The 14,894-nt window shown below is 41.2% G+C and overlaps 1 protein-coding gene across 4 annotated transcripts in view; it reads left to right on the top strand.

The window, feature by feature from the left end:
- AKAP6 (A-kinase anchoring protein 6) overlaps positions 1 to 14,894 on the top strand; it is a 495,640-nt gene that overhangs the window by 103,720 nt on the left and 377,026 nt on the right. For 2 of the 4 annotated variants that reach the window (XM_066344191.1, XM_066344194.1), the window contains exon 2: positions 7,727 to 8,084. In XM_066344191.1, the coding sequence (XP_066200288.1) occupies positions 7,761 to 8,084 (324 nt within the window). In that variant the 5' untranslated portion in view covers positions 7,727 to 7,760. Of the gene's footprint in view, positions 1 to 3,009; positions 3,150 to 3,351; positions 3,405 to 7,726; positions 8,085 to 14,894 lie in introns of those variants that run through there. The other 2 variants (XM_066344192.1, XM_066344193.1) reach the window with 2 other exon arrangements.

Genomic DNA, 14,894 nt, shown 5'->3' on the forward strand with positions numbered 1-14,894 from the left:
AGAATTCTTTTTATATTTAATGGAGTAGGTAGAACAGCACAGAACTCCTTTAATCACTCTGCTCTGAAAGTCAGACTTGCAACCTCCCCCTCTCTCGAGTCCGCCCTACCTTCCTGTCTTCTTTCACTCTATCTCTTTCTCTGTCTTTCTCTTTTTTTTCTAGGCTAGAAAGAGGTTTTTAAGGTCACATTTTATATTAATGAAGTCTGTCTGGAAAAGAGGATGTTGATCCTCTGATAATACTGATTTCTCATTTTATTTTTTTGGTAAATAAGAGTACATGTATTGATTTTTCTGTGCCATTCTAGGACACAACTGTAATCCTATTTCTCTTTTTTTATAATCTTTTTAGAGTTCTTGCTCCTTGTGAGATTCATTCTAAACTCCATAATGCGGCATTCACAGCCCTGTTATAATATGGCTTCAATTTACCTGTAACTTTGTCTGTTTCTGGTCCCCATCAAGTTCCCAATTCCTCTCAACATTGACTTTATTTGCTGAGTCACCCAACTCCTTGGTGCTGAGGTATCTTTGTCTATGTAGTCCCCCCAGCTCCGTTCTTTCCTCACCTCTCTTCTCTCTCAGCCCATCTAAATTGTACCCATTATCATGAGCCCATCTCAAAAGTTATCCTCTCCAGTAAAGGTTCCCCTTAGCTTTTCTTCCCCAGGATTAGTGCCACTCCACTGGGGCCTCGCAGGGTTTTGTTTGCCCAACAGTAGATATTAGTGGGTGAGGGGGTTTGAGGAGGAAAGTGGAAGGAGGGAAATTGTCTCTATTAAGTCATAATTTCTTTGATGGTAAATATGATGAGTCATATATACACATAACACCATATACATAGTTGATTCTCAGTAATGTCAGTTTGATTTGAAATTTTCTTTGTGTTAATAGCATTGACAAAAGCAACAACTATATAAATTATGTATGAGTTCTACAGATCCAGTTTTTCTCAAGACATTTTTTTTTAAAGGAAAGGTATCTGCCTAATGCTCAAAGGTGATTATTAGCAGGTTGGAGTGGGGGTGAGAAATATGAACTCTTTAGTGTTCACTGAATCCAGGTCCACATACTCATGACCATGGGCACCATTTGCTGCTGACAAGCTGATGCAGCCAAATGAATCTCTAAGTGACAGGTACTGACTACTCTAATGGGGGTGGGGGAACACAGGAAGAATGGTAACTGGCTGAGTCAGTCTGGGGTTCCCTGCCACGGGAAAAGGATCTGAATAATCAGGGGGGGGGGGGTTGAGGGTATTGAGGTAAGAGAAGGGCTTCAGCGAGAAAGATGATTGATGAAGTGTGTTATAGCTGACAGAAGACTCTATGTTCTGGGCAAGAAAATTAGTGGTGATTGAAGGGAGACCAGGGGGAATGTGCATGATCTCTATGTGATTAGCAGGATGTAATCAGCCATCTGCCTGAGGGCACAGCGTTCACAAAAGACATATTAAAGTAAGAGAGATAAAGAGAGAGAGAGAGAGCAGTAACATCAGTGATAACTCCAAAAATATCTTCTAAATTGTAGAAATCTGTCTGGGCCCCACTGTTTCACTATTTTCATGCTATCTTCCCCCCAGCCCCCTCCTCCCCTTAAACTTAAAGTCCTTCTCGCTGATATCCACTTGCAGGTTCTTCTGTTATGGCGTGAGGATTAGAAAGTGAGACTAATCTGTGTTTACTCAATGATCTCACTAAACCGTGTTGTTACAGGTGAGTTCTGGACGGTGCGGGGCTGGGAGGAGAGGACCAAGGAGAAGGAAGAAACACAGTGATTATGGAAACACCCTTAGGAGCACCTTACAAAAGCCGTTCTCTCTTTTATTCCCTAAGTACAAATTTAACTTAATATTTGGCTGAAGCTCTTTGGCTCTTTAAGAACTTAAAGCCATTTAAAGTTTTCCAACTCTTGACCTTACAAGAAGCTAGGAAAGTGGGTAGACAGCAAGATTTAAAACTAGGTGATGACAACATAATCAAATGTCAAAATGATCTGGAGATGTTTTCTCTGAATATACGTACTCTAATTGATCAATGTCACCCCGTTAAAATTAATTGTCTAAAACAAACACACAAAAAACTAGGTGATGAATTAGAACCCCATTCACCTAGGTAGACCACAACATTTAATGAAGTAATTTATTAAATATGTTGTGTTTTTGTGTTACTTTCTCAGAGCCCGATTCCAGAGCCCTGGAATCAGGTACAGGATGCATGTCTTGAGTTCATTTATTTTTCCTAATGCAGTCAGAGCATGAGAACTAACCTTAGACAAAAATAAAAACATTCCAGTTTAACTTTATTTTTCTTCCAAAATTCAGTGTCTCTATGAATAGCTTCTGTAAAGAGTGATTATGAGAATATGAAAGAAAAAATGAAGAGGGAGAAAATTGTACACTTAGTGATACCTGACAATTTTCTCTACCTCAGTTGTACAACAACATGTGTTCTGTAGAAAGCAGATTTGTTCATTTGGCTAGAATTATGTTCTAGTTTCTCACTGGCTTTCAAAGAAGTAAGCAGAGCACAGAAAAACTGAGAGTAAGTATTTAGGCTTGATGTTGATTCACATAACGATGTCTGCCTCTCAAATTATACATATGACAATGCTCTTGTTTGGAAAGAACCGTTATTTTTTCTAGGGAAAAAGAGAGAACTTGAATCTGTTTAACTAAGAATGGCTTTGTCAGCTGGATATGTTAATATAGTACTATTAATTTATTTATCCTGCTTTAATATTGCTCAGTTTTCAGGGTGTATAGTCTTGATTTTTCTGAACTGTTCCTGCATGTGCTCTGTCCACCCATTCTTCTCCATAGTGATCCTTGTTTTGGCAACGGTCTCCTTTTCCTCAGCTCACTTATCACTGTTCGTTTGCAAAAGCCTGCCTAAAACCACACAGGCCTGAAGTTTATACATTAGTTTCCTAATAGGGACAGCATGGTAGCCTTCTCTTTGTAAGCGATTTAGGCTCCTAGGAGTGTGTGAAGCTGGTGCCCTGCGGACCTGCCACTGTTCCGCTGGGGCCGGCGGAGCAGCCCTAATGGCCTTTAGCTTGCGTGGCCACAAGAAGTGAACCCGAGGGGGGAGAGAAGGAGGAGCCAGACGTTTAATCCTGAAGGACCTTTAGGGACAAAAGCATTTACAGTGAGTATAGTCGGCAGATTCCTGGCTTTTCTATTCTTTCATTTAAGAGAGAAACTTAAAAGAGAGGGGAGAAAGAGGTGGGCAGCTCTGATGCTGCATAGCTGCATTTTTCCCTGCTAGTTCGGTAGAACACATTCCTGATTTAAATGTGTCTTATTCAGATTGAATGCATTCTGCTAATATCAGGTTTCAACTTAAAACGTGTGGACTGTCAGAGAGATGGCAGAACCAGTCCTTGTTAGGAAACATTCTATGGTATGTTTCTTTTGTTTCTATAAGATGAGAGAATGTGATTGGAAAATCTTTACTACTTTCAGCTTTTGCACTTTAAATGTTTAATCTTCTTTGTATTTGTGGAAAGGAAAGGATTTGATCTATGTTATTTTTAACAGCAGCTGGGATAAAGCTTATATTATCTCTAATGCTGGAAAGGTGACCACAGATAAGCATTTGATGGGGGGGCGGGAGTGTCTCTGGGTTCCAAAAACCTGGTTGATCACTCCTCTCACACAGCTTTGGAGCCAGAGTTCTAACTGGGTGGGGACTTGTCTGCACTTGAGTCAGTGCTTTCATTTGCACCTTCAGGAGTTGTGTACTGGCTTTTTCTTCTTTTTAATTTCTCTGTAACAAGAAAAGAATCTTATTGCAAGATGTCTGGTAAAAGAAGGACACAAAACTTACAGTATATAGAAGGATGTATAGACTTGTGCTGAATTTTCTTCTATTTGTTTGCATTCAAATGAGATACTTAATTTGATGGGAAAGCATCTTGAAGAGTCAGGATAAGGGCAGGAAAAATATACACAAAGATGTAACTATAAGTCTTCACAATGTGAAACAGTTTTTCTTTAAATTATAAACTTAAGATATCTTAAATAAGAAGTGACTTTGTGAAAATCAGAAATAGAGATTGGTTATCTGAGGGTGGTCATTTAAATGTGAACTACTAGAATTGACAATTAAATGTTTATAATAATTATTTTCCATGAAAATGGATAATTAATCAAATTTATGCCACTTCCCAGGCTTGCTATGCTATTATGATACATTGGACTCCTTTCCCAGTGGCAGGGGTGTGTTAGGGAAAGTAAACAGACACAAGTTAAAATAAAACTAGAGTAAAGTGCTTTGCTTTACTTCTCTGGGTTAAAGAAAATCTCTTGTTTATAGTCAGATAAGTTAAATATAGAAATACCACATCCAGGCTGAAATTTTATAACTCAGGAAAATTTTGTTTTGACAGCTCGAATATAAGGTTTCCTTCCCCTTTAGTCATATGTGATGCGCTCCAGCTGTAGTTTTGTTTCATGTTTTTTTTTTATTCTGTTACATATGTAACCACGTCTGTCTGTGTTGTCAATCTTAAATTGCAGACTCCCAGAGGGGATAATTTCCCATATTTGTTCCCTTGGAAAGAATTAGCAACACATAATGTGTAAATAATGATTTAGAAAATGCATTTGCATGGTAGTAATTTATCTCCATTAACTAGGAGAAACCTATGGATGCTGTTTGTATGCTTTGGTAACAGGGAAGGCCATTGTTCAGTATGTACACAGCTCTCAGTATAGGCAGGATACTGCCAATAGTTTTGAAATCTCTGGATAAACAGGTAATCACAGATATTTAGGGTCAGCTGGGATCTTACTAATCATGTGCCAATTTTGTCATTTTATAGATAAGAAAACTAAAACCCAGAAATGTAAAGCACCTTGCCCCAACTCACACAAAACTTCACTGTGCTTGCTTGGTGCATGGCCGGATTGTATTTATAGAATTGTATGTTGGGACATAAATTGCATTGAGCCAATTCTTTGGGAGGTATATTCTTTAATTTACAGTATGATGTATATTCCAGCACAACTTTCATTTAGGAGTTTCAAAGAAAACTCAATGACCAGGCATCATTTTCAGTTGTGCAAGGCTCTCGTGCAGGGAGCCGGGTGTGAGTGAGTGTGGGTGTAGCTTAAAGAGTTCATTGTACATTGCCCTGGCATTAAATAGATGAGTCTGGTTTCTTAGAAAAGGGAACCACTGTGACACCAGTGTCCTCGTCATTTGCCACCAGTTCTATGACTGTGCATTGGAAACCTGTATTAACCTTTGTTTATCAGACTCCTTCTCTGGGATTGTGATTCTAAACAGATCTCCCAGACAGCAGGGATTGATTAAAAATTTAAAAGTGCTTTGGGAGATCAGAATCAAAGCCTGTCTGAGACTAGGGTATGGTTTATAAGTAGCCCGGCAGCTTGCTCTTCCTGGAGTTTGATTGTTTCCAGTGAAAATTTGGTATCTTCTAATTGGTTTTTAAAAGTAGCCAGGTATAGTAGTGTTGTTATTTTAAAAACTGTATGCAAGTGTAGTTAAAAATGTAAGGTGTAGATTTCTCCCTCATGTAATCAGGAAGAGAAAGCTGTTGAATTGAAGCCTAAAACCATTCTCTAAGGCAGATATCAAAGTGATAAACCTACTTTGTGACATAATAGTTTGCTTTTTGTAAATAACTTTACTTTTAAAAATCTATCTCTAAACCTCCTATTTAATTAAAAAATCAGCTGATTAATACATTGGGAAGGGGCACCATGCTGTATCTAGCACTGGAAAGTTTCTAAAATAATATGTCATAGGAGTAACTTATATTTAAGGCTTTTGTTAATTCAACAAGTCTTTTAACTGCTTGTGCCCATTCCTGTATGGAAAGTTACATGTTCCTAGTCAAATCAAGATCTTTCTTGATTCCCACCCCCTTCATTTTTGTAGGTAAAATAATTTTTTTTTATAGTGACAGAGAGAGAGACAGAGAAAAAGAAAGATAGGGACAAACAGACAGGAAGAGAGTAAAATCAGAAGCGTCAAGTCTTTGTTGTAGCACTTTAGTTGTTTATTGATTGCTTTTTCATATGTACCTTGACCAGGGGCTCCAATAGAGTGAGTGACCCCTTGCTCAAGCCAGCGACCTTGGGCTCAATCCAGCGACCTTGGGCTTCAAGCCAGTGTGACCTTTGAGCTCAAGCCAGCAAACATGGGGTCATGTTTATGACTCCAAGCTCAAGCTGGTGAGCCTGTGTTCAAGCCAGGTAAGCCTGTGCTCAAGCCAGTGACCTCAGGGTTTTGAACCTGAGTCCTCAGCATCCCAGTCTGACGCTCTATCCACTGTGCCACCGCCTGGTCAGGCTAAAAGAATTTTTTTTGATATTAAGTGAGTATTAAAAAATCTAAAGACATGATAGGCTACTTTCTGATTATCACATTTAATATTATATTTTGATCAGATGCCTTTCATCTTTATGCGTCTGTAGCTATAAAGTAACTTGAATGCGTAGAACCAGAAAAAGCCTTATTAAAAAAAGAAACCCATTGCCTTGAGTAAAAAATTCTCCTGAAACTAAAAATAATGTCTATTTAAAATGTTTAATGTACAAGATCCAAAAAGTTATTATTTTATAATAAACTGGTTCCAGAAGAAAGATAAATTTCATAGCTAGATAATTAGTAAGCCAATCAACTTTACCTTAAAAAGCAACCTTACCTTATTATGAGTTGTTCTTTTTAATATATTTAATTAACATTTTAGTGTTATGTATTTAAGAGCAATTTATTACTCTTGAAATTCCAGAGGCTCTAAAAATTTCAGAATGACCAAATACTAATGTTATTGAGGTTGAGAGCTAATTTATTAGGGATATATTCTATATAATCCATGATTTATACTTTTCAGGAAAGTGAAAGTTTGGAATTACTACATCATATCTATTTATCTAACAAATCATAGAAAGGGGCAATCTTTGCTGAATCCAGCACTATGTTTTCACTGATTTGAACACGTTACTTCTCTTGTTATCCCATCTATTGAATCGACTGGTTATAGTAGTCAAAATGATATTTGGATGCTTATAGTAAAAAGGCCCCAAATATTAGTGGTCTAACATGATAGAAGTTTGTTTTTGTCTCAGTTAAAGAAGTCCAGGACAGCAGTCCAGGACCAGTATACAGGAGCTCCTCATTGTCAAGTGGAACCCACGTTCCTACAACGGGGCTCTGCCTTCCTCTACCTGCCACACTCAGACGCACCTCCTGGTCTGAGATGGCAGCTGGAACTCTAGCCATGAGGTCCACGTTGCAGGCTGGAAGAAGGAGGAAAGCAAGACAAAAAGAGGACTTCTAATGGAGTGAGCTCCCTTTAAGCAGCTTTCCCACACTTCTACACAGGAGTCCCACTTACGTCTATTTGGTCAGAACTTAGCCATTTGGCCACACCTAGCTATGATGGAGCTAGAGAATGTAGTTTTAAATTCTTGGCAGGAATAGGCACAGCTGGAAATCAGGTTTTTGTTACTGGGGAGTAGGGGAGAATGGATGTTGGGGTCGACAGTGCCCATGGTTTTGTAATCCTATTAGTAGTCTTGGGGCTACCATGTAGAAACTTAAAACACCTCTTTCTGTTTTTGCCAAGAGCTATGGTTTCTTAATTTAGAAATCTGGCTTAATTTAGAAATCCTGTTTCTTCGGCGAAGTATCATTTCTTTATTTGGCAATCTTGTCTGACTCTTGCTTTCTTCTTTCCTCTTGCCTTTCAGCTGTTTGGGAAAGAAGTAAGGTTTAGACTTCTCCATGTTAACCATGAGTGTGACACTTTCCCCTCTGAGGTCACAGGACCTGGATCCCATGGCTACTGATGCTTCACCCATGGCCATCAACCTGACACCCACTGTGGAGCAGGGTGAGGGAGAAGAGGCGATGAAGGATGTGGATTCCGACCAGCAGTATGAAAAGCCACCCCCGCTGCACACAGGGGCCGACTGGAAGATTGTCCTTCACTTACCTGAAATTGAGACCTGGCTCCGGATGACCTCAGAGAGGGTCCGGGACCTAACCTATTCAGTCCAGCAAGACTCAGACAGCAAGCATGTGGATGTGCACCTTGTTCAGCTAAAGGTAAGGAGGGTTTCTGGGCTCGGGGCTGTTCCAGACAGAATGCTGAAAAAGGCGGTGGCATCTAGAGCCTGCGTGCTGGAATTCTCAGTGAGGAAGTGTCTGGGGAAAAAAATAACAGGGTTAAAACATTATGTTTGTAGAAAAACATGAGCAGATTTCCCCCCCAGATTTTACTTCATGGTCTGAGTGTCTAGAATAATACTGACCTTAGGGGATAATATGGAACAAGGGGAGAATAAAAAGTATCGCAAAACGTTTGATGAATGGACTCTCACAGGTAAAACATCAAACTGAGCTGCGGTTGTGAGTATGTGGACGTGATGATTGTCTCCTGTTGGAGGTGGTGCTGCTTTTGCGGCCAGCCGTGGATTCTAGCATGATGGGGAAGGAGCGTATTCTCTTATTAGAACGAGTCATTTCATCCAGGTACAATGCAGAACAAAGGTGCTTTTATAACAACTAATCTAAAATACAGGCATTAAAAAAATGTCTGTGGCTTCCAGAGCCCTCAAGGAGCCTGACTGTTGATGATAATAAAATGGAGGTATTAGAAAGAGTGCTGTAATAGAAATTGCCTAGGGACCCCAAAATACAGTGAATTTTCTCCTGCCATAGCCATTCCTCTTTGCCAGATCTCTGAACAAAATAAACAGGTCAATGACCAGCAAAGTAAGACAGATTTATAACCAATCAGGGCATTGGACCCAAACCCCAAGGTAAATTTCTAGTCGGTTAGATGAGATCCTAAGGAGAAGTCCTTTACCTAAGCCAGTTCATCCTAAATGATTTTGAAACTGAAGACCAAGCAGATTCCTGGCTCTTAACACTTAAATGGTTTACAGGATGCAGCCGTCAGTCACGGTGAGAAGAGAAGCATGTGCCCCAAAGCCTAAGCAGAGCTGGCTCAGCTTCCTCAGGCTGGTTCAGGGGATTCTGGACCCAGCCGCACATGAGAGAGTGTCCAGGAGAGGAAAGGAAAGGATTGGGGGAGAGAGAGAGGAAACAAAAGAGCCAGAATGCCAAGGTGACTGGGCTCCTTACAGGTTTTTGAAAAGGAGACAGCACAAAAGGGTAACAGAGAAATGGCTAGGAGCCAGCTTCAGTGGAATGCAAGCCTGGCTGGTTTCCCACTGTGACAGCACGGAGGGCTGTGTCCGGCCCTGGGAACCCTGCTCGTGAAATGGAAGTTGGGGGCTCCACTTCACCCCTCTCCTCTCTTTCCTCTAACGCTGCCCTGCCATGTAGTTCCCATAAGTAAATACTGGGTTGGGTTTCTAAGGAAAGTTGACTGTTGCTCTCCAAACTCTTCCAGATATACACAGAAAAAAAGTAGTAAATGATAAAGGAGAATGGGGAGAAAATGGAAATCTCTTTAGATGACTACACTAAAAATGTTGCTGAGGGCACCTAATGTGTCAATTTACTTCATTAAATAAATTCCTTTGATAATACTGAAGTGAAAATGAAAGCTTTCATGCCAAATAGAATTATGAAGTTGTTGGACAATCAACCAAGGTTATATTTAGAGTTTGAGAAATCCCCTGCAGGGTGGTGTGCTTATCTTTTTACATTGACATTGCTTGTCACCTCACCTCAGTGATAAAACATCTGCCCTGTCCACAGTGTGGTCTGTCTCCTCTGCTGAGAAAAAAGCCCTAGGAAGGTGGGAGGCCAAGACAATAATCACATAGCAGTAGTTAATCAATTTAAATGGATGAACTGAAATTTTCTTATGTTAATTTAATTCCAGGGTTTCTATTAATACTTTTTTGATATTTATTTCATCAAATGATTTAACAACTAACATTCTTTTGTAATGTTCTTAAACATTCTGTAACAATAGAGCCGAAAGTCAACAACTCTGGTCAGTGAGTTGTGGCCACCTCTAAACTAGGGTTTAATTTTAGTCTCTTAATCTGCTTAAATTTACCCTCTATTTGTCTAATGTTTCTCTATTCAGCCAAATAAGCCTTTGATACTTTTTAAAAAATATATTTTAAAAACATGTTAGCTTTCAGATGTCACACTGATCCACAAGAGAAAAAGGAGGAACTGGATGGTGTTTCATATATGGAAACACAACGAAACAGTCTGGTAGAAGCAGCTCTAGTTGAGGTAAATGCAAAGCAGAGGGGCAGGCCCACCTCGTGCCCGCTGCGTTTGTGAATTACTTAATTTGTTAATTTACAATAAAAACAACTGTCACGGGGATGGGAATACCATGGCTTTAAGGGACCATTGAGGCACAGATAATTCTAAATATACATATTCATTCTAGTATTCTCCCAAGAGCCCAAACTGCCTTAACTGACTTTTCTGCTTGTGTGTCTAGTGAGTATCTCAAACCTGGAATGCCCATCAAAAAGCTCTTAATGTCCCCACCTCCCTGTGCTCCTCCCTCAGCCTTCCCAATGTCAGTAAAGGACACTGCTCTTTGCCAAGCCAGAGCATGGTTCCCCACCCTGCATATACTGGTATGTCTTTTAACAAGTTCTGAGGAGCCATCTCCAAAACATGCCCTGAAGCCATTCCTTCTCCCCAGCCCTGCTGTCACCACCACTTCAGATCAGGTCACTGCTGCCTGGGCAGCTTTAAGAGCCCCTCTACCACCTGCAGTTTATTCTCCACACAGTAGCCAATGGGATCTTTTAAAGATATGACAGGTCCTGTTACTCCCTTGCTTCTTATTAGCTTACAACAAAGCCCAAATTTCTTTCTGTGGTTCGGCCTCTGCCAGCTTCTCTGGCCATGTTTCCTGTTACTTTCCCCTTATTCATAAAGCTTCAGGCACATTGGAAATTCCCAAGAAATGTGAGGCTAGTGCTTGCCTCACAGCTTTTCCTGTTCCCTCTGCCTAGAAACTGTTCCTCTATCTTTGCCTGGCAGATTCTGGATCCTCATCAAGCAGTCAGCCCGAGGTGCAGCCAAGTTCTAACAGGTAGAGGCACAAGCCTGGGACGGGGCTGGCAGTGAGGTGCGGCCTTTGCCGCTTTTGGTGAAGAACAAGAACAAAGGAACTATCCTTACCTCACTTGTCTACGTGCCTCCCATGCCCCTTCACACTGCTTGCTCTGCCTTAATCATTACATACGGTCTCCTCTACCATTGTGTTGCTGTATAATTAAAAAAAAAAATTAGTTGAAAAAGGCTGTTAAAAAACAAAATTCAACTGAGTGAATTTAAAGATCTATTTGGCTTTATTCAACAATTCGTGAATCAGGCAACATCCCATCTAGCAGAGAGAAAGGAACCCCAAGGAAGGCTTTCACCAGCAGAAGAGGAGGAAGGGCCGGGAGAGTGGATTGCTTCAGACAGGCGCATCTCACTCTAGAGGGAAAAGGGGTCTGTTAGGTGGATTACCTCTCCAGTGCTGACCAGGAAATTCCAGACTGACTCACTAAGATTACTGTATTTTTCGCTCTATAAGATGCACCTGACCATAAGTCACATCTAGGGTTTTAAGGAGGAAAATAAGAAAAAAAATATTCTGAACCAAATGGTATGTTCAAATATTTAATAAAATACTGTATTTTTCGCTCCATAAGACGCATGGGCATTTTCCCCTCCACTTTTGCGGGGGGGGGGGGGGGGGAAATAGTTCGTCTTATGGAGCAAAAAATACGGTACATTCCTGAGAGAAGCTGAAACTACAATTAGGTTAGGTATAAGTCTCAGTTTGGTGACATGGGACTTAGCACAAGTGACTCCATTTGGGGCCTGTTACTCCATTTTGGGCCTGTTGTCTCTTTTTTAAACAACACTTTTGGAAAATGCTAAGGGTAGGGTGAGCCTCAGGTTTTATAGTAAATGTCACTTTCTCAAAATAAGTATTCCTGATCCCTATTCTTAAAACACCCATCCCCTTCCCCAGTAATTATCAAGTCCATTTTGTGTAATGGTTTTTATCACTAGCTACAATTATCTTGTTTATATCTTTAGTTGTTTGTGTTAGCCCCAAGGACCTCAAAGGTTTAATTCTCCACTGTATCCCTGTTGCTGAGGACAGGGACCCTGCTTGTTGGGGCTTCAGTTCACATCTGTGGTTGGATAGATGAGTCCAAGTTTGTATGGTCCGTGCCTTCTCTCTCCGTATACAAGATTGCACCAGATGTCATATAAGGAAGTCTGCTTGGTGAGGACTGAATTAGGACAAAGGCTTTGGACGAATCATGGCCCAGGTGTATTTGGATCTTACTGCCCCATCAGGAAGAGTCTGTGGGTGGTTCAGGAGTCTTGGAGATCTTTGCTGGAGAGTCTACCTGGGATAATCTATTCTTTCCGTAGGTGGCTGTGTCTGGTTCCCCTCCCCGCACCTTCTGTTTGACTCATTATTTAGGAAGAGTTTTTATTAATAAGTGCACTCTTAAGTCTTCCAGACTTGGAGCCACTCTTTGTCTTCTAAGGTAACTTTATCTTCTTGGTTATTGTGTTGATCTTAAAAATTATATTTCAGAGACCACTCTTATCAACCTTATTTCCAGCTTCTTAGGGGAAGTTTTAGAGTAACCCCTAGGATGAACTACAAACCAGTATTCTAATGTTGCCATGTTAGAGGAGGTGGGCAAGATTGTTCTAGAGAGTGAATAAAAACATCTAACCTTAAGATTAAAATCTGGAAACAATGCAATATATTACACTGTGTAGTTTTTTCCATTATTTTTTAAACTGAAAATGTAATTCATATATTTTGCTTTTGCTTCCAGATATTCTTTAGTAAGAAATACGAGAAGCCAGCTGAACCATTTTTAGAAACTCTGCCTCGCCTCCTCCCTGTCCCCCTCTGGATTCAGACTGTGCTGCGCAGAAAAATCAGACCAAGAACCTTAAAGATTTTGACTATAGCTGAGACTTCTGGTCTGGATGAATGTGTTTGGGGGCTAAATAGGCAAATTGGGCACCTCTGCTTACTGATTAATAGTCTTCTTGGCCCTGGCCGGTTGGCTCAGCGGTAGAGCGTCGGCCTAGCGTGCGGAGGACCCGGGTTCGATTCCCGGCCAGGGCACACAGGAGAAGAGCCCATTTGCTTCTCCACCCCTCCGCCGCGCTTTCCTCTCTGTCTCTGTCTTCCCCTCCCGCAGCCAAGGCTCCATTGGAGCAAAGATGGCCCGGGCGCTGGGGATGGCTCTGTGGCCTCTGCCTCAGGCGCTAGAGTGGCTCTGGTCGCAGCATGGCGACGCCCAGGATGGGCAGAGCATCGCCCCCTGGTGGGCAGAGCGTCGCCCCTGGTGGGCGTGCCGGGTGGATCCCGGTCGGGCGCATGCGGGAGTCTGTCTGACTGTCTCTCCCTGTTTCCAGCTTCAGAAAAATGAAAAAAAACAAAACAAAAAAACAGTCTTCTTAGAGAAAATATTATTTGCGTCCTCGACACATGATGGCAGGACGGAGGCTCGGCTAGGACTAGTCAGCCTAAGCTCAGTGGTGTGGCTGGAGGATAAACAGAAGGCTGGAAGTGACTCAGCTCCCCAAACAATCCACTTGCGATAAATTCTACTCTCACCTACCTACGGATACAATTTCTGTTTGCTCCTTGATTATGGCCTGATTCTTAAAATTAGAACGCAGGGACTCACATGGGACCTGGAGGGTTTGCTGGAAAAAAAGGTTTGTATTCTCTCCCCAGCTGGGGGCTGGCATGTCAGATGTGCTTGATGGACTAAAGATGGAGAACGTCCTGGTTGATGGGACTCCTGGGAGAAGATTCACCTCCGTCATGGAGCAAGGAGTCTGCCCCAGGCAGGAGGGAGGAGAGGGACTGGTGGTTTGTGGTAAAGTGTGTTCTGGAGCAGCCACTCGCTGGGCAGCATGGGTCCCAGTGAAGGGAAAGGGCTGCAGGTGTGACTTGGAGGACCTGTCTCAGCTGACTCTCCACCTGGGCTTCTCCCCTTCCCCTTGTTCAGCTGGTGTTAGGGAGGGTGTCCGCTTCCTCCCGCTGTTGGAGCATCACTAGCTGAGCTCTGCCTGAGGTGGCAGAGGTGGTACCAAAAAGGCAGCTGTGGAGTCTGGAGGCTGCTGGCTGTGACAGGGAGCAAGTCAGGGGTGATTCTTGGGTGCATCTAAAATGCCCTAGGATTCTCAGAAATTCTTGATAAAGGGAGTGAGTTGTGAAATCAATTTAGTGAATTAAAGAGCTAAAACAATAAAATAGAACCACACAAAATAAGAATAAAAGCTATTTTGTAAAAAACAGTTTATGTACTTAAAATATATAGATATTTTATAGATACTACTCACAAAAGTTAGAGGATCAGCGAACATGCTGATACTCCAGTACTTTCAGCTTTTTGTATAGTGCATTTTCACCAACGATATAAAAGTTGGTTTTACATCTTATTTGCATAATGGAACAACTTTCTTTGACTTGTCATTTGCTTTTCTGATGTTCTTGTTTAATAATAAAATAAATCAAATGCTTCTTTTCTTTTTAATTGCTTTATATTAATTTTGAATATCCCCTACTTTTGTGAGCAGTATATGTATGCTTGGTCATCATGTAAAATTTATGTCTTTCTCTTAGTCAGGACCAGACAATGTGAGAGTTACTGCTTTAGACCACTGTCAGTTTTCTACAGCATCTTTGATATGTACTTTAATTTTGGAAAATATCATGTAAGTAAATGTAGCCTGGTGCAAAGTTTTGCAACACCATTGCTTTTTGTACCTTTATGGGATCAGAACTCACGTGAAGTGCCCGTTAACTTGGCTACCCAAAAAGTATATTTTAAATCCGAGAAACTGGAAAGTGAAGCTGATTTCTCTGTTGGTGGGTATGAAGATGTTAAATTTTAAATTTTTTCCCAAAGTCCAGATTTT

This window comes from Saccopteryx leptura, chromosome 6 (assembly GCF_036850995.1).
Source record: "Saccopteryx leptura isolate mSacLep1 chromosome 6, mSacLep1_pri_phased_curated, whole genome shotgun sequence".
In the NCBI taxonomy this organism is placed as follows: domain Eukaryota; kingdom Metazoa; phylum Chordata; class Mammalia; order Chiroptera; family Emballonuridae; genus Saccopteryx; species Saccopteryx leptura.